The following is a 19346-nucleotide window of genomic DNA, read 5'->3' as shown; positions in this document are numbered from 1 at the left end:
TGTTTCCTACTGAATGAATCTGCATCTGGCAGCGTGACCCCCCCAGTCTGATGGCAGCCTTCCTTTCCGTGAACTCGAATTGCCTAGCACAAGCAGTGTTTTCGAGAAAACTGTGTACCATCCACCGCCCATTGGGAGTCCCCTCATGACCTTTCTAGTTCTCTGTTACATGTGCGCCATAGGACTGGCGCGCCATGCAGATTTCGTTTCAAAAGAAGTGAAATGCGGAGAGGAGCTTTGACCCTAAAGGGAGTAGGGAGATACTGCGTTTCAAGCAGTCATGAACAATTCATTTTTCACTTTTTTGGGGCGCGGGGAATTCAATGTAGTGAACCATTGTGGCTGCCGATAAACACAATTCCGTTGAAATAAAAATCGAACAAAAACTGGGAAATTATTAACTCTCACATCCCAGATGCCCCAAAAAGAACCACCTCCAACTCCAAGGCCGCAGGTCACCTCGTGCGCCCCGCCTGCGTCCCGTTCTCGTCAGCCCTAGCCGACGCGAGCCAAAGCGCCGCCGCCTCGGATACCATGCGCGACCTAGAGAGCTAGGGACAAAGGACAGCGCGCACGCACACGCCCAAAGCGAGCGCTGAGCATCAGCATCGTGTGCTAAAGAAGGCCCCTTTCTGCTCACATGGACGGGGCGTGGTGTGCCGCTCCGCTCCCAGCTTTCCGAGGGCGGATTTGAAGATAGCGCAGCCTGCACAGTGCCCAGGCGGCAAAAGCCCGGCCGGGCAGGGCCCCGACGGGCATGGACGCATGGTGTCGTGAGCGAGCATGCCCGCTTTCTAGGCCCAGGCAAAGGCGATGGTGGAGCTGAGCCACCAGAGAGCAGGGCAGGGAAGCAGCAGCGCCTCTGCTACTGCTAACGCCATCTGCTGCTCATCCTCGAGGGAAGGACTAGAGTGGCTGCGGCCGTGCAGATGCCCTGATCTGCCGCTTTCTAGGATTCCTTTTCGGGAATTAGGGGGCAATTGGAAATCCAGTTCTCTACTCACCTGTCGTATTTGCAGGCTTGTCTGCATCTCCGCAGGTCAAGGGAATAGGTTCGATTTTCTAAGTTCAGTACTACTCCCAACCTGATTTTCTAAGATCAGGAGAAATGGTCCGATCATTTCGAGAACTCAGCACCCTTTCCCCTTGCATGATGAACGGCTGGACGGACATTGGTTGACGTGCGTGCATGGGCGCTGGGCAGCTCATCCACAGCCGAATTATTCGATCGGGGAAAGACGGAAAAGGAAATGGAAAAGCACTATCATTATTTCACCTCCGCCTCTCCACGATCCAGAGGCGCACAAACTCATCATGAACTCGACGCATTGCAATGGGGGGGAGAAAGAGCGAGAGGAGGAGAATCCCTTCCTCGCTTTGTTCCGCGCCGCTTTGCGCGCGCCCCCTTTCTTCCCCGGCTCCGAGCGCCTCCCGCGGGCGGAAAGCTCTCCTTTGTACCCATCTTTGAGCCCCCCAAAAGCCTACCCGGCAAGGGCATCCGCGGCCCAGCCCGGCCGTTGGCCACGAACCGCCGCTCCAACTCTGCTTCCTTCCCGGAAGCTTCTCCAAATCTAGCCACGCACACACACACACCCGCCCGGCCCGGCGGCCCGCCTCCCGATGCGCGCCCCGCCGCTGCCCATTCCATCCCCATCCCCGATCGCCTCCCCCCGCACGGCCGGCCATGCATAGCCGGTGGTAGCTCCGCCCGCCCGGCCCCCGGCTTTGCCGCTTTCCGGCCTGACAAAATCCGGCGCCCTTTCTGCAGGCGTACGTCGGCACTGAAAGAGAGGAGGAGCCGAGGAGGGGGACGGAAAAGCCGAAAGCCATCCATCCCCTCCGAATCTTGGCATTTCTAGGGATTCTGTCATCCCGGTGCGGCGAGCGGGTGGCGGCGCTTTACGGTCTCTTTTGCCCGGCCGGGAGCGTGTCCGTGACGAGACCGACCCCCACACCCGTGGAAGAAGCTTCCACGCTGCTTCCTCTGCTTTCCTGCGCCCCCGGGCTATTTATAGCCGCCGCGGTCACTGCCAGGGGGTTTAAGCGAACGGCGCAGGCCGCCCCAGCCCCGAGCCCCAGGTGAATCCGAGTGAGCCTGCCAGGCGACACCGACCGCTCGAGGAGGGTGTCGTTGGCTTCCGCACGTGCCCGGAGCGTCCGCCATGGACCTGAAGAGGGCGCTGGACGTGGAGGAGGAGGTGGTGGACGGCGACGAGGAGGAGCAGCTCGCCGCCGGCTGCCCCGACGCCAAGCGCCGCCGGACGTTCCTCAAGTGAGTTCTATCCGTGTGCTGCTGCAATGGCGCGTGGCCCGGCCGCGCGGAGAGGTGCTCGAGTTCTTGGGCTCTGACGCTTTTGTGTTTTCGCCTCTGTCCCATTTGCAGCAGCTCGATGCAGGAGGCCATTGGCGCGCAGTACATGCAGAGGCATCTGCCCAAGCTGGAGCCCTTCCTGCGCAGAGTCGTAAGCACTACTTCTCGCAGCCATTCGAAGGCCATTGCACTTCGTTGCACGTCTGAGAGAATTTTGATGGTCATTTGCATTCTGAAATCGATCAGGTTCAGGAGGAGGTGCATAATGTCCTTATCCGACACATCGATTCCGCACAGAGGTTAGCATCTAGACACCTGATTACTGAACTGCTGCACTAGTATTTATAAGCTCAGACTGCCTAGTTCTTTTGGAGTAGTACACACTATGCTAGTAGAAGCTAGTTTCTCGGAGTTATGAAAGGCTTGCGTGCTTGATATTGACGTGCTACAAACATGATGAACTACTGACAATGGCTGGAGCAGTATAAGTCTGTCTAATTTCAACCCGTGCGTTTGAATTTTGTGCACTTCAAATATTTGTTGAGGGGACATCCTGCTCTAATTTGCTACTCCTACTCATGATGCTGTTAGGATTCCTCTGAACAATTGCTTTCGGCTGTTTCAGAAATTATACTGTCAGTGCAGTGTTAGGCTTTAACTGCTTTTACTTTCCCTGTCAAATCTACTTTACCCCCAACTGCCAATACACCTCTTTTCGTTTTCAGTTGGTATATGCCATGACTGAACTTCTGTTCTGCATTCTTCAGGCTCCCACTGCAACTAAAAACAAGCAGCAAACGGTACAAGCTGCAGTTCCAGGGAAATCTGCCGCAGACCCTTTTCACGGGCAACAGAGTGGAGGCGGAGAGCAAGCAGCCGCTCCGGATCGTCCTGACCGACGCCGCCACCAACCAGACGGTCACCTCCGGCCCCTTGTCCTCGATGAAGGTCGAGCTCCTCGTCCTCGACGGCGACTTCAACGCCGACGAGCGGCTGGAGCACACCGAGAAGGAGTTCAGCGAGAGCGTGGTGTTCGAGAGGGAAGGCAAGAGGCCGCTCCTGTCCGGCGAGGTGATCATCGTGCTCGAGAAGGGCGTCGCCTCCATCCGCGACATATCCTTCACGGATAACTCGAGCTGGATAAGGAGCCGGAAGTTCAGGCTTGGCGCGAGGATGTCCCGGGCCAGTTCCATCGAAGAACGGGTGCAGGAAGCTGTCAGCAATCCCTTCCTCGTCAAGGATCACCGTGGAGAAGGTAAGTTGGTGGTGTACGCTCATGACTTGGCACAAGTTTTTGTTCGTGAAACATTTCGTCGTTGTAGTTTAGAACTAGACATTCATCGATGATCCTGATATTTCAGTGTACAAGAAGCACCATCCTCCTGCATTAGCCGACGACGTATGGCGCCTGGAGAAGATCGGCAAAGACGGCGTTTTCCACAAGAAGCTTGCCGACTTCGGAATCCACACCGTTCAGGACTTCCTTAGGAACCTGGTGATGGATCAGTACGGACTGCGCAGTGTAAGGAACTTGCCCATTCAATCACGTACTGGTACAGTAGAGCTAATTCTGATTTACCCAACGTTGTCTTCTTCAGTTCTCACCCTGTACCGTGTGTTTCTGTTCTCAGTTGCTCGGCAGCGGAATGTCGAACAAGATGTGGGAGTCGACGGTGGAGCACGCCCGGGAGTGCGTGCTGGACGACAAGCTCTACTCCTACTGCAGCGGGCACGGCATCGTCCTCCTCTTCAACTGCGTCTACGAAGTCGTCGGCGTCATCGTCGGCACCAACTGCTTCACCTTGACCTCCCTCACTCCGACACAGAAGGTACGCAGCAGCAGCGGCTGAACGCAAGACATGCTGGAACACGACGATCATGTCACGGATGGCACCTGACCGAACACCCTTTTCCCCCCTGCAGGCGCTGGTGGTGAAGCTGCAGCAGGACGCTTACAAGTTCCCGGACCGCATCACCGAGTTCAAGGTGCAGGCGCAGGGCGCCGCCGCGGAGCAGCCGGCACCGGGCGAGGTGCGGGCCGCGCCGGGGCCCGTGCCCGTGCCGGTGGCCGCCGCGGGCTCGGCGAGCGCGCCGGTGCTCGGCGGCCTCCCGCAGGGCGTCCACCTCCCTGGCGGCGCGCCGAGCCCGCACGGCGGCGGCGGCGGCCTGCTGCCGAACCCGCTTGTCCTCCAGCAGCAGAGCGAGGCCCTGGAGGACGTGCTGCAGTCGGCCGGCGCGGCGCACCACCAGCTCGGCGGCGAGCCGTGGGCGTTCCCGTCGTTCGGGGTGGGGGCGGGCGGGTTCGACGCGCGGGACCCGTTCGACGTGCAGTTCAGCGGGTCGCAGCCATGCGGGCTGCTGCTCTCCAGCACCGGCGCCAGGTTGTGAGGGCACGACGACGCGCGCGCGTTTGTTTTCGCTGGGGCATAGGCCTACCTGGGCACCGCCGCGCCGTCTTCCGTGCGGTGTAGTGGAGGATGGCGCCACGCGGAAGGAGAAGGACCGGATGGCGCCGGCCCTGCTGCCGCGGCAGCCGGCACCCGGCAGGGCACGGGTCGGGGTCGGGTCCGTTCGTGTAACCGTCTGCTGACGTTGACCGGCCGGTGTTGCTGTTGGCCTGAGGACGCCTGGGAGAAAGGCATAGCTGCTGCATGCAGAGGAGATAAAATAACTAGTAGTGCAATTGGTAGGATCAGATGTGATCTTTTTCCATCTTTTGTCATTTTGGGATGTAACATGAGTCGTGAGGGGGAAAAAAATTAAAGCAGTGGGTCTGGGGTGTTTTGACTGTTCACCAGAGTTCCTCTCCCCATGTGCGCAAAAGCATAAAAAAAAAGGTGCTCTGTTTTCCTTTTTTTTAAAAGAAAAAACACTGTGTCGTAAACTACAGTGAGATGAATGGCTGACTTTGGGGGTAGATCGTATATGCCGTAGCATGGACATGGGTCCTGGCCATGGCATCAACACCACGCAAATAAATTCAGCATTTCAGTTCAGGGCAAGGTAGCTGGCACGAATGATGAGTTTCCAACCTTGCAGCACTACGCGGACATGCTGTACGTCTCTCGTCCTCAGACTACTGTCAGTTGTACGACCGTTAGCGAAAGGACAGTTGCACACTTCATGGAACGAGGAGCTTATGAGCATTCATGGCAAGCAAAAGAGGCCAGCTTATGAGCATTCATGGCAAGCAACTTCATGGAACAAGTTCTTTCTTCCTGGCATGTACTCAACTAGCAGCAACATACTCGCAGAGGAATAGAGGATCGCAAACAGAAATCTGAAGACAAATACAATCAAATCCACATCAGCCACACACCAAATACTGTCCTAGATTCATTGAGATAGGATAAAACATTTGAGCGACCAGCTCCATACAAAATGCATTGCATTCCAAATCAGCAACAAGGAGCCGTGCAATTGTTATGAAAATCATTGTTATTCTACTCATTTCTCTTTACATGCTAAGGTTCAATACTAAAGGCTTCAAATTTGTCAGCTATCTTCTCAGAGCAAACGGAAATGTCATCTGCACTGTTGATAGAAACCAGGCTTGTTACTACCCCCAATTTGTTCAGTTGAGGCTGGACTGCAGTTAGTTTCACCAAACAATACTTGGATCAAACAACAAACAGTTTATTCTTCTCATTTTACAAGGAGTAGAAAACCGAAACCGAAGACTAGTTGGCATAGACAGCACCAGTGATTTCCTATCAGTACTTTCACCTGCACGTTGTCGAGCGGCTCGATCTTTTACCTTCCATTGCATCCTTCTTTTTCCTACAGTCTGAACAGAGATAAGGACCACCCCATGGTGTTGATGGGGCTGAGCAGCAGCCACCTACATTGTCCATCATTAAACCTTCAAATGGCTCTTGGTCCACTTGGCAGACAGCACAGCGAAATGGGGGCAGATTTGCTTTTGACGGGAAATTTCTACCCAACCTGCAAAAGGTATATATTACAAGTTAGCACACAGCTGAACAGGCTCAAATGGGCAGACAGAGAAGTAACACCAGGCTGTCCTTCCTCTTCAAAACAAACATCAATAGGCGATAGATCAAAAAACAGCCAAACAGGCAAAGTTAATCATAAAACAGCCATGTGATCGGCATATATATTAGTTTATTCGCCTAAACGAAATGCACCTTGTAGTTAAAAAATTCTTCCAACTAGCACTAACTGCTCTTGGTAACTTCAACCTTCTACTGATAAGATAAGCCAACAAATTTTGTAGAAATGACAAGTTGACAACATGCACTCAAGGATTCTAGTGAGGTTAAACAAAAGGGACTCTTGTGGCATATAACCAACTATCTGAGATTACACATTATAAGAAGATAAATGTAGCCTAGCAAAACCAATATTCTTTTTATATTGCAGAAGTTCTGGAACTGTAAGAAGAAAAATGGCATACATGGTTCATCCAAATATACTTCTATTGTAAAATCCTCGGCAACCACTGAACCACATCCAGGAAGTGGCCAGAAATCTGTTGGCAGAATATTGCCTAAATCTTCTCTCTTAGGTCTACATTTTTAATCCTCAACAAGAAAGCTACATATTCAAGTGATGCACATGCAACATATCACCAAAAAATGTTCAAAACTTTGATTCTTATAGAGTCACATATAGAGTGAACAATGACATCATGAAAGAATAGAGTTACAGTGAGAGAACATACTATGGAATTCCAGGGGCATGAGAACTATTGGAACATCCAAAACATACCTAACCAGGAGAGAATGGACACTGGGTTTCTAGTTTCTGCTACACAGACTCTTAAATCCTGATGCAAACCAGCCTCCGCCAATGATTTTTTTTATTTCCATAACAACAAGAGGCACCAAAACATGCAACAGAATTTGTCAAGCATTTCTGTACTGTTTCTCTTACTCTACTTAACAAGAGACATTCAGCAAGCAGAGTATCGGGAACGAACCAACCACAACAGAGAATTCACATACGCTAAAAGGTTGTATGACCAAGAATGTGCATAGAAATGCAAAAAAGGGTGTAGAAACACATGAACTGCAAGAGAAAACAAGAACATGCCTTTCTTCCAACATTGCAGATCCCTCCTCAAATATTTCTTCCACAGAGCCCAGTGAAGCAGATTTGCTGAGCTTTCCGACAGAACTATGGGACCTCCTACCAAAAATAAGAGACTTCAACTTGTTCTGATTTCTCTTTGGCGACAATGCTGGTGGTGTTGAACAATGATCAGATGGGATGATGTCAACAACAACACATGTGGTGTCATCTTTCAACCCGCTAGTCTTCAGAGCTTGCTGAACAAGCAAGATGGATACTAATTAGATGAATGAGACAATTTAAGCATAGCATAGAAAGTACAGGAGATGCAATAGCCCAGCCACAGGCATACTCACCTTAACAACAAGCTTTGCAGCCAGTTCTGCAGGCAATCCCCGACATGCCTGTGCAGCAGTCTCTGAGGACAGAGCGTCCCATATTCCATCTGAAGCAATTATTAGTCTTCCACCAGTATTTGGGAGCTACAATTACCGAAAGTAAACCACCCGTTAACAAACACATGTTAGGAAGAGTTAAATTCCATCCGTTTGATCCAAGGTGATGGTTTCACCTTCACTTGCTTGACATGTGGAATCGGCACGATGAACTCGCCGACATCAGTATCCCCAATTGATCTTGAAAGGCACAACCCACCAGGCCAGCATCGGAGAGGACCAACCTGAATAAAGAGAACAATGATTAATAACAAAATCCACATTCAGAAGTGATTCCAAAGCATGCAGATGCAATGCTGCATCCTAGAATTCTTCTTCATCGCAATCAGTGATGACCAGTGACCATTACCTCTTGTCCACCACAGAGATTAAGCCGGCTGACCTCCCCTCCACTTGCTGTGATCCGCTCCCTCTCCTCTGCATTCTCCTCTAGCCGGTGATCCACAGTCAGCAACGAGACCTCGCCGCCCTGTGTATCCAGAATGCATCTGGAATCTCCCACTGAAGCCACGGTGACCGTGAACCCATCAACCACAACCAGGGTCGCCGTTGTCCCTGACGTCTCCCCTGCACCAATTCCCGAAGTTAAGCATATTTCAAACGAGGTTTGCCCAGACTCCCAATGACATTGCAAGGATCACTTAGTGTCATCCCACCCTTGCGCTGGAAGTCAATGTCTGTCTTGACGAATCCTGCGACGAGCGCACGCGGCAGCGCCTGTAGCCAGTCCTCGCGGCTGATGCCCTGCGGCACGGCGCTCATCACGTGCTCCAGCAACTTCTCCTTGCTGAACACCGCCGCCGACACGCCATTGTGGCCGTCGAATACCTGCGAACCGTAGATCCAAGGAACCAAAAAAACAGGCAATCACATCACCGAACGCAAACGAGAGCGAAAAGGATGACAGCGAAGGGGAGAGCGGGCCGTACAGCGAAGACGGAGAAAGCGGAGGAAGGGTCGCCGGGGACGCGGAGGCAGTCGGGGTTGACGAGGAAGTAGTCCTCGCCGCGCTTGGCGAAGCCAGAGTGACCGTACCGCACAATCGGGCGCTCGGAGCCGTCGCCGCGGAGCTCGCGGCCGATCAGCGTGGCCAGGGGCAGCGCCGGGGAAAGCTTCCCCTCTGTGGCGGCGCCCGCCATAGAAGCCACTCGCCGCGGTCCTACAGAAGCAGCACCCTCCCAACAAACCGCCGGAAGGGCACCATGCCTTGCGCGGAAAATGTCGAGTCGGAGGCGACGGCGGGTGAAGACGACGAGGTGGATCCGGGATCACGCGACGCGCCCTCGGGTTCGGAGGCAGTGGCGACGCAATGCCGTCGGCGACGAGCTGGGATTTGGGGGAATTTGGCGAGGGGAGTGAACAGGGAAGGAAGGGACTGGAAAATGGGACGGGGATTTTAATCTGCCGACGAGTGAGAACGAGGACGACGGTGTTGTGATTTTTGTGTAAACCAGGGGGTTTCGTGTGAAACCTCCCGGCCGATGTGGTCACTGGTCAGCCCCAGCAGGCGTGGGCTGCGTGTGCAACCGTGCTGGATATAGGTGGTGGTCAATGGTGGTTTACAGCTTTGGAATTAAGAAAACCGTGTCGACACTGGATTTTGTTGCTGTCGTCTCGTGGTCATCGTGTCATCAGTAGTATCTATACTTTGAACACCAAACTGCCAGCTAAAATGGATACGGAGTAACTTGGACCATAAGTACATGTCGTGGTGTCAGGTGGCTACGGACCCATGTGGCCGTCCCGTGAGTCAGCATGTCCACATGCCATCCACAGACTCGGGGAAAAAAATAACGAGAAAAATATGTCCACGTAACATTAACAATATCAAAGGATCTATTTGGAAATTACAAAATGTACTTAAGCTTTAAGCCTATGCATGTAAATCAACAAATTTTTTTTGACTCAATCAACTGAAACATCTGTCTTAGAACAACACAGGAGTACGAATTAGTCCCTCCAGCAATTAAAAAGAGTGTCGTTTTGCACATTAAACTGATCATAAATTACTAGTGAAAACTTAGCAAATAAAAAAGTGTTGTTAGAGACAGATATAGCTTTCCATGAGAGAGAGAGAGAGAGAGAGAGAGAGAGAGAGAGAGCTATAACATAGCGAAAACTCCAATCGAAATATTGAAAAGGTATTCATCGTTAGCCACAACACTTGGAAATGAACCTTTTTTCGGAAAGGGATGAATTCTAGGCAGCGGATAAATTTTGAATAATATAGATAAAAGAAACAGCTATATGTATTCCGTGGCTTATATTGAGATTTTGATATTATAATCCATCATGTAAAAAAAAAGTATATGTAAGACAAGTTCGCGTCTAAAAATAGGCGTCTAAAAATAGGTGCTGCCTGTTCGGATTTTAGAGCCCGGGGTCAAAGGACACGAGCTGCCCTAACTTTCTCAGTCTCTCCTGATTCTAGGGCGCACATGCATCCATAATTTGCCCAAAGCATTTGTCAACAATACTACACGTAGGATGTCTGTCGCCAGGGGCGGATGCACACCCCGGGCCACCACATGGCCCGGGTTCGGCCCAAATTTTTTTTATTTTGCAGTAGCTTCTACCTCTAAATTTGGATTAATTACTGAAGAAGGACTTAGATCAATTGCTGAAGAAGAATAAATATATTACTTCGCGATGACGCTTTTTGTATGTTATCTATCTTTCCGTTTATATTTTCATGTATCTTTTGAACTGTGAGTTTGTGGACGTCTATACTTAAAACTCGGCCCGGAGTTCGACTCAATCCTGATTCCGCCACTGTCTGTCGCAATGATTAGTTGGCTAAGCTAAACAAGAGAAGAATCGCTGGCAAGATCCTTCATGGGTGGCTCGTCCAGTGAGCGCTTCAGTGAGCTTAACCGGCCCAAGTGATAGTTCTGCCATTTTCAATGGGCCAAAGTTCATAGTGGCTTGGCCCATCTGTAAGAACGGCATTGTTTAGTCGCAACTCGCAAATCCTTTTAGTGTTTCCTCAGTAGGATTTCAGAGTGAATCTCTCCGTCACAAATGTTTTGCCTTCTGTTCTTCAAGTAGACCATCAGTCCATCACCAATTTGAGGTGTTTTCATCTTATGCATATCATACCATGCGTGTTCTTCTTTCCAGTACTATAAACATGTTTGTTCTATCTTTACCAATTCGCTCAGCTACAAGCCTACAACCAAACCAAATGGAAAACGAGAACGAAGTTGCAGTTACCAAGTTACAAATTCATGACTGCGCATTATATGCAAGTCCATCACTACATGAATTTCTGACCACTTTCACTCAGAAATGGGTGAGACGACAACCAAGTTTACAGTGATGCTAATGATGAGGACATCACTCTCATGGATACAAACAACACTCCTCAAGTTGATGTACAAGGTCCAATTACTCGCGCACGCGCTCGACTATTGAATTTATAGGTGAGCTCGTTCCTAAATAATTATTCTTGTGACTTTGAAAATAGTTTGCTACCTAATGATTTAATTGTACTTAGGAACAAAGGAGAGGACCAGCAAGGGCGCGGGGAAGGCCTTGGATGCGTGAAGGTCCAGCGAGGATGTCTGGAACAAGATGGAGGCCCAAATCGATTCGATTTCGCTTCAGTTTCGGACTCCAGGAATAGCCCGCACTAAAACGGACACCCAGGTTGCATACGGAGTCAGATTTGGACGTTCTTTATATGGTTGGAAAGATAATTTCAAGAAGCTTCCAATGGTACCGGTTTCAGACCCAAATTCATCCGGAGTCATCAGGAATCGTCCGAACAAGTTGACGTCCAGAATCTATCCCGACGCTGCGACGCCGTCTTTCGGTCTTTGGGCCTTGTATCGTGTTGGAGCTCATTAGGGGCGCGTCCAGGGGGTCTTGCTCGACCCTAGAGACTTTATTAGCAGCCGCCATATCCTTGTTAGGGTTTGGGGTTTTGCTTAGATTATTCTGTCAAGAACAGTTTCGCCGCCGTGTCGGTTTGTGAGACCCCAACTCGAGTGTTTAATCGTGCAGCGCATGGTTGATAATCAGAGGAGAAGTAGTGCTGCGATTGGGGGTTTTGAATCGTGTTGATTAGAAGCCGGATCGTTTGTGTGACATCTCCGCCAAATCGATAGTTATCCCCACCTGACAGAAGATCGGGACCCCTGTTCCCATCAGATGCTCAAAATAACCAGAGTCCAGAGGTGTAGAGCATCCATCCAGGCTCCAGCAGATGAACAGAAATTTGCATGATAAGGTTCATTGCATCTTTTAGCAGGCAGCACAAGTGCACAACTGTGCAGCAACGCCATATTTCAGGTCGCCTGCATTGCAACGCAAAATTTGATTGCAAGTAAGGTTGTTGGCTGTGTGCCTGTGTGTCATATTAACCGAAAACAAACCTATGCCACCAAACATTGCTGTTGTAAACTTCATTTGTTCATTCATGGTAGGGTAGGGTGGGCCCATGGAAATCATATGTTGATTGCAAAGAATCACAACAAAAGCAAAAGCCACTCCTTAGGATGCTCAATAGCAAGAATTGAGGCACATTGCAAAGAGCCTTTATCAAAAGATAAAAGCATTCGAGTATAGAAATTAGGCACCAGCTTTTGATCAATCAATTTCCTTTCTTTTCATTATATATTATATTATGAACAACATACAAAGAATTAGCAAGAACTCAACATAGCCTGATAGGCCAATAAGAAAAAAAAAAGGTTAATGGCCTCACACACCAGTTGTTGAGATCACAACTCACCACACTGACACAATCAATTGGGTTTATTGTCACTCATTGCTGTACTCGAGAACAACCTCGCAATCTCTCATGACAAACACTGAGAAAAAAAAGGCAAAAACTGCACACGATCATGGTAAGAGTCCCTACTTTGTACCAGCTTGTCTTCCATTTGATGAAAGCCTTCTGCTGTCGCTTCTGCTTAAAGGTTGCCTAACAAATCTGTTTGAACCATTTGTGGCTTTTCTCGACGCTGATGGTATTTGGGAATGAACTGGAGTCCTGATGTACATGGAAATCCATGGAACAGAAGAATTAGTCTTCAAGCCAAATAAACAGTTAATTATTTGAAATGGTCTAGCTTAGTCTGTTCCTTGATTTTTCTCTTTTCTGGAACATCACAAAATTAAGGGGTTGTATAGACTTTTCAACATCAACATCAACATCAACATAGCCTTTTTTCCCAAGCAAGTTGGGGTAGGCTAGAGATGAAACCCGAAAGAAATAAGTTCAAGGTTCAGGCACATTGATAGCTAGTCTCCAAGCGCTCCTATCCAAAGCTATCTCTTTAGAGATATTCCAGTCCTTAAGGTCTCTCTTAACCGACTCATCCCACGTCAGTTTAGGTCTACCTCTACCCCTCTTTACATTATCGACCCGCTCAAGAACCCCATTACGCACCGGCGCTTCAGGAGGCCTTCGTTGGACATGTCCAAACTATCTCAGCCGATGCTGGGTAAGTTTCTCCTCAATTGGTGCTACTCCGACCCTATCCCGAATAACTTCGTTCCGGACTCTATCCCTCCTTGTGTGCCCGCAAAACCACCGCAACATCCGCATCTCTGCTACACTCAGTTGCTGGACATGTCGCCTTTTTGTAGGCCAACATTCAGCACCGTATAGCATCGCCGGACGAATTGTTGTCCTATAGAATTTGCCTTTTAGCTTTTGTGGCACCCTCTTGTCACAAAGGATGCCAGAAGCTTGCCGCCATTTCAACCAGCCAGCTGAAATTCTATGCCTAACATCTTCATCAATGTCGTCATCCTTTTGTAGCATCAATCCTAAATACCGAAAAGTATCCTTCTGAACCACCACTTGTCCATCTAGACTAACGTCTCCCCCCTCATGCCTAGTCGCGCTGAAATCGCACATCATGTACTCGGTCTTGGTCCTACTAAGTCTGAACCCTTTCGACTCTAACGTGCGTCTCCACAGCTCTAACTTCCTATTAACCCCTGCCCTACTCTCGTCAACTAGCATCACATCATCAGCAAAGAGCATACACCAAGGGATCTCACCAATAGACTTTTACGACGAGTAGAACATACGCGCCAATAAATGTTTTCACACTAATAAAATTTCAGACGTCCACTACCCCTGTGATTAATTAACCTTAGCAAACAACACTCTTGAAAGTTGAAATTACTGTGGTCCGCATGTATGAATGGAATGTTTCACTGCTTTCAATTCAAATTGAGCAACAGCCTAACTATATGTTCCAATATCTGAACTTAGGATAATGTGCTAATGTAGCAAAAGATTGAAGTCATAACTAACAATGAACTACAGAGTTTCAAGAAATAGCTCAATGGTAATTTAATTTGTAGAGTATTAGTTTCTTTGTTTAATAAATTGTGTTTTTATTTCCCGTGGTGACAAACAAGGTAATACACAATTTTATTTGCCCCAATATAGATGTTTTATTTGTCAAAGATAGTTACCTGGAATCTGAGCCATCTCTTAGCTTTGCTTGTGGTTTCTTAACCTTCGATCCGCTCTCACTAATTGAGGTACTCATGCTTTGGACATTGAGCTGCCATAGCGCATCTGATTCTGAGGAATCACTTGTCGCCATGTCAATGTCATCAGAATCATCCGTATTTGTAGAGTAAAATCGAGGCCTTTGCTGCTCATACTCATGGTCCTCCTTTTGTCTTGTGTTATTTCTCTGGTACTGCTTCTCCCTCATACCTGAATGATATCTCTGGTAAAAGAAATCCGGTAAAGCTGCACTGTCCCCCTCCCAATCACCGATCGAGTTATTGTTGTTCACAACAACCTTATCTATCCAGTCCCCACTAACTGCTTCCCTTTCATCTCCGATCTGAAAATTCACCCTCAAATTGCTGTCTGGCCATGAAGGAGAATCATTTGATGTTAATAAATCCTGGAGGTCAAAGCTTGGTTTCTTTTGCCTCAATGTAGGATTGGCTCTAACCTGAAACATAAGAAAATAAATGACACATGATTCATGATAATACGAAAAATATTGAAGAATCATACAACAGCTAAAATAACAAGAGTGTATGGTCATAACTCCATATGCCACTTATCTTTAATCACCTAAAAATTTGGGTTCTAAAGTACGTGGAAGACATAAGTGAGAAGTTCAAAACATTGTTACCTCTATGTTTCCGACATCCTCCATTGGTTGTCTGAAGTTTGTTTGGCTAGACAGTAAATCACAACCACCCTGTCGCTTATTTGAAAAACCAGGTGAAGGCATCTTCATGTTAAATGCCTCAGAGTCACGATTCATTACTTGCTCCGATCCTGAGTCTTTCACAGCTAAAGCTGATTTAAGTCGAGCAATCTGAGCATGTAGAGTGAACATAAATATCTTGAATAGAGCAAAGGTGGTATAAAAGATGGTAGAGCAACATAACAACAGAAACAAACCTGCTCTTTCAGCTCTCTAACTTCTCCAGATTCTTTATTTAATCGAGCAGCACCGAGCTCAACAGTTGAGACACGCTCGGCAAACTTCAAGGTGCTGATGGTTTCTCCTACAGCATCACTCTCTGGGCTTATATGAACAAACATCAAGGTTTTGGCCTGACCTCCTGTTGATAGAATCAATATAGTTCGATTGAAAAAGAATGTTCAGTATACTCCACCGCCAGCACCAGTGTATGAAGAAATTGCAGGAGTTATCTTACCAAGTGAATCTTGAAGAAGTTGCGTTAATTTACTGTTCCTGTAAGGTACATGTGCATTCTTTTGGGCAAGCGAAGCAATTACATCCCCTAAGGCCGATAATGATTTGTTTATATGCTGCGCTTCTTTTAACCTTTCTCCAGTGACCTCTGACTTGTCAACCCGTTCACTGCCCGCAAGGTCAACTAAATGCATGCAACCACGAAGAATGGTCCCTGATGTAAGATCCCTTCCCTGAACATGAACAGTTAAACAACTGCAGGATTACAAGAATATTGTGTTACTTTCCATTTTAATGTTAAAATAACTCATGTGATTTCATTGCGCATAGAGGTTGCAAAATTACCTGTGGGAACGACTACTCCTGTCATTTAGAGCAGTGGCACCGACGGCACGATTCTTCTGCCCAACATTCATCAATTCCATGACATCCATTGTTGACGCCACGCGGACAAGGCTTGCATCCGGCACATTAAGCCCATTCTGAGAGTTATTCCGAATCTCTAATGTATATATTTGTTAAGGAAATAAATTTCCTTCAGCAGCGCAACATAACATAAAGAAACTGAAACTATATGACAGAAATATGATTGCACCAAGGATATCTTTTGTTCAGACCATCAGTGACAAGGAGATCCCTGACTTGTTCGTTGTAAATTTCGATCATTTGCACAGCAATGTCATATATGAAGGCTCCTCTCCTTTGTTCAGCAAGCTTAAATAGATCACCTAGTGCCCGATAGTTGACACCTTGGGTTTGCTCAGTCATGTTCTTGGGACCACTCTACATAAAATCATTAGAAATAAACATTAAGATAAACAGAACTAGTATTGTTTAGGACCTTTCTTGATTGCTATCATTCACTGTTACTTGGCAAACATTGGTGTGTATTACTCACCATTGTGTATGTCTTCCCTGATCCAGTTTGGCCATATGCGAAGATACAAACATTGTATCCATCAAGAACTGAACGAATAAGGGGTTGGGTATCTAAGAACACCTCATCTGCACAACAAACAATTATGTGGATCTTCCATTTCAGATAGAGAAGAGCTAGATAGGGACAAGGTAGAATACCTTGTGTTGCTGATGGGCCAAAAACCTTATTGAAGCTAAAAGTTTTCCGGCCTTCCTTTCCAGACTTTGAAGGGGTGACAATGGTTATGCTGCCCTCGTCAATGGAACCCACAGTGGAAGGACTTCCTTGTCCAGGTAAAAAGGGCCGTACCCTACAGTATACTCTGATATTTCCTGTATACAAGAAACATAAAAAAAATTAGGACTGCATATTTTTATTTTTCTTTCAAAGCACCAAACCTTTGCCTATTCAGGTTAGAATACCCTTGCATAAAAATTTAATGTAACAAGCGCACCTTTAAGATCCTGCACCTGGTTGTAGAGCTTTCGATTTTCTTCAAGAACTTTGTGATAACCTGAAGCAGCATGAGCCAGGCTAAACAGGTGCCTTCCTGAAATAAATTGCAAACGTGTACTTTTGTTAGTATTTTTATGTAAAAGTAGCTAATGAATCACAATCACCAAAACTTTGACAGCTTACTAATATTACCAAGGAGATTGATGTCCTCAGAGTATTTCATTTGCATATACTCCATACCCGCCTTAGTAGTTATCAGATCAGCCTTGAGTTCCTGGAGGCAACAAGAACCATCGATATTTAAGTAAACCATTATCAAGATGTTAAGGAAGACAATGAAAACTGATAAGGTACCTCAACATTCTTTGACTGTTGTTGGAGAATTAAATGTTGCTTCAGTGCCACTTCTCTTGATGTTTCTTTTTTTGTTTGTTTATGGTTACAGTATATATCTGTTGTATCCATCTATACAAAAGAAAATTTTAGAAGTTATCCTAACAGTATTTGAGATAGCAGGAGTTACTTGATGAGAAAAACAAGAAACGCAATTCAAGCACATTAAAAAGGAGTGATATACAACTTGCCTTTCTCCCAATAGTATTTGGAGTAGTCTCAACCAGAACCTTTGATTTAGAAAAGGATTTTGTGCTGTCAGTGCCATTTTTTAGAGCCGCTTTAACCTGCCCCAGTGTATTGAAACTTCAATTATTATATTACCAACTGCTTGCTAGCATATTGTCATATGTTGTATGCAGAAGGAATTCAAAAACAACATATAATGAATGGGCAAATTGTACCAAGCATACCAATTCATTTTGGTTGTTTAGACGATTTTCGAATTCTTCCACAAGTTTACTCAACATGGACTCCAAGAGCTGCATACAAACAACAGCATAAGAACTTCATGGAACTGGCAATCTCATAAGAGAAAAATATTGAACCAAATTAGCTATCTCCATTGAACTGGTACGTAGCTTACAAAATATAGGGAAGCAAATTGGCATACCTGTGGAACTTCATCCGGCCTCTTGTCAGACAAAACTGCACTAACCAACATTTTCAGCGGGCGCGATGTCGACTGCTTGGAAATACATACAGAGTGACCAACGATTCAGCCAGATTGCAACTAGATAGAGAAGCCAATGCAGGTGCAAGGTTAAAGCGTGGGGCTAACCATGTCGCTGGAATCAAGATGAGCGTCGGCATTGAATCCAGCCTCCTCATAGGGCACTTCACCTTCATTCATCGACTGACTCCTGCGGAACGGCTCGGAGTTCTTCCTCCCGAAGGACTTGCCGGAGGCCGTCGGCTTCAGATTCCCCCCATACTTCCACGGACCGGTGCCACCGCATTGCTTCCAATCACCGTACGACTTGAGTGCGAGCACGCAGTTCACCACCCTGGCGCTCTTCCCTCCCTGCGCCCAGAAAGGGAAAAGGCACATCAAGGTCACAGCCTCCTCCAGAGTGTGTGCGCAGAAAGCAACGGTGTGGTGACAAGTTGCTGCAGCTGCAAGCAAAGCCAGGTGGTGGTGCCCCACCACCGCTTGCTCCGAAACGGACCTGCTCCAAATCGGAGGCCTCGAAGCACGGCAGGCCGATCTCCTGCGCCGCCACCAGGAAGTTGCGCACGTTCTCGAAGTACTGGAACGCCGACAGCGCCGCGCCGTCGGCCTGCAGCACGGAGTCCGCCGCCGTGTTCACGACCACCTGCAGGCGCGCGCATGGCACAACGGGCACCGTCAACACACGATGGCAGCGGCCGCGGGAACGAACGGGGCAAATTAACGAACACAAGGAGCGCTTGCCTTCGGGACGGCGCCCGGGTGGACCCGGTTGAGCGCGCCGCAGAGGATCTGGCCGTTGCGGAGGCCGAGGCGGAACTCCTCCTCGGACGGCTCCTCCGGCAGGTCGCGCGCGGCGACCGCCCCCACCGTGCGGCGCAGCCACCCCGCCGCCTCGTTCCGCCGCGCCGCTGCACCCACCAATTAACCGAAGCAAACGAAGTTCAGAACAACACCCCCCGCCCGAGCGAACCCGCGAAAGGGGCGAGAAAAACGGAAACAAACACAAGCGAGACGGGGGCGCGAGCGAACCGCACCGGCTTCCTCGGCCCTGCGTGACGCGAGGTCGCGGTCGCTGAGGCGGCACCCGTGCTGCCGCAGCACGTCCTCCACCACGGCGGCCGCGGAGAGCGAGAGGATCGCCGGCGCCTCCGCCATTCCCTCCACCCCCGGAGGCGCGCGCGTGCCCGCTGCGCTGCTGCGGCTCGGCTCCGTCCGGCCGGTTCCGTTTGAAATGCGCGGCGGAGTTTAAGCTGTTGCGCAGTCCATTAATGGGAGCTGCTGGGTTCTGGTGCCTCTGCGTTGTGGTTTTGTGGGAAGGGGGTGGTTATAATGGAGCGGTAGCGGAGGTGGGCGCTTTGTGGCCGCCTCGCTCTCTCTCGCTTGCCTTTCTTTCGGCTGTTTCGGGTTTTAAAATTGTGGTTAGTGAAGTGGAAATATTGCCCCCCTTTCT

At 48.6% G+C, this 19346-nt stretch overlaps 3 protein-coding genes across 3 annotated transcripts; 1 reads left to right on the top strand and 2 right to left on the bottom strand.

The window, feature by feature from the left end:
* The first annotated feature begins 1859 nt into the window (after window positions 1-1859).
* LOC120652654 (calmodulin-binding protein 60 D-like) lies at window positions 1860-5105 on the top strand. The gene is made up of 7 exons (XM_039930531.1): window positions 1860-2272; window positions 2384-2462; window positions 2558-2610; window positions 3079-3566; window positions 3673-3833; window positions 3943-4140; window positions 4235-5105. The coding sequence occupies exons 1-7, from the start codon at window positions 2163-2165 to the stop codon at window positions 4697-4699; spliced, it is 1554 nt and encodes a 517-aa protein (XP_039786465.1). The 5' UTR covers window positions 1860-2162; the 3' UTR covers window positions 4700-5105.
* Window positions 5106-5620: 515 nt separating this feature from the next.
* Window positions 5621-9250, bottom strand: LOC120652653 (probable protein phosphatase 2C 33). The gene is made up of 7 exons (XM_039930530.1): window positions 8730-9250; window positions 8457-8628; window positions 8150-8367; window positions 7917-8024; window positions 7702-7827; window positions 7367-7602; window positions 5621-6256 (listed from the first exon to the last, which is right to left on the bottom strand). Exons 1-7 carry the CDS (start codon window positions 8937-8939, stop codon window positions 6034-6036), a joined length of 1293 nt encoding a protein of 430 aa, XP_039786464.1. The 5' UTR covers window positions 8940-9250; the 3' UTR covers window positions 5621-6033.
* Window positions 9251-12389: 3139 nt separating this feature from the next.
* LOC120652652 (kinesin-like protein KIN-14F) lies at window positions 12390-19051 on the bottom strand. The gene is made up of 19 exons (XM_039930529.1): window positions 18931-19051; window positions 18638-18804; window positions 18393-18539; window positions 18005-18247; window positions 17837-17908; window positions 17637-17705; window positions 17415-17510; window positions 17185-17295; window positions 17023-17104; window positions 16829-16924; window positions 16533-16706; window positions 16354-16460; window positions 16060-16238; window positions 15801-15962; window positions 15457-15710; window positions 15197-15360; window positions 14922-15110; window positions 14239-14735; window positions 12390-12796 (listed from the first exon to the last, which is right to left on the bottom strand). The coding sequence occupies exons 1-19, from the start codon at window positions 19049-19051 to the stop codon at window positions 12661-12663; spliced, it is 3066 nt and encodes a 1021-aa protein (XP_039786463.1). The 3' UTR covers window positions 12390-12660.
* Window positions 19052-19346: the final 295 nt, after the last annotated feature.

This window comes from Panicum virgatum, chromosome 9K (assembly GCF_016808335.1).
Source record: "Panicum virgatum strain AP13 chromosome 9K, P.virgatum_v5, whole genome shotgun sequence".
NCBI classification, from domain to species: domain Eukaryota; kingdom Viridiplantae; phylum Streptophyta; class Magnoliopsida; order Poales; family Poaceae; genus Panicum; species Panicum virgatum.
The sequence above is the reverse complement of the archived record's forward strand: the minus strand, read 5'-3'. Positions and strand labels throughout refer to the sequence as shown.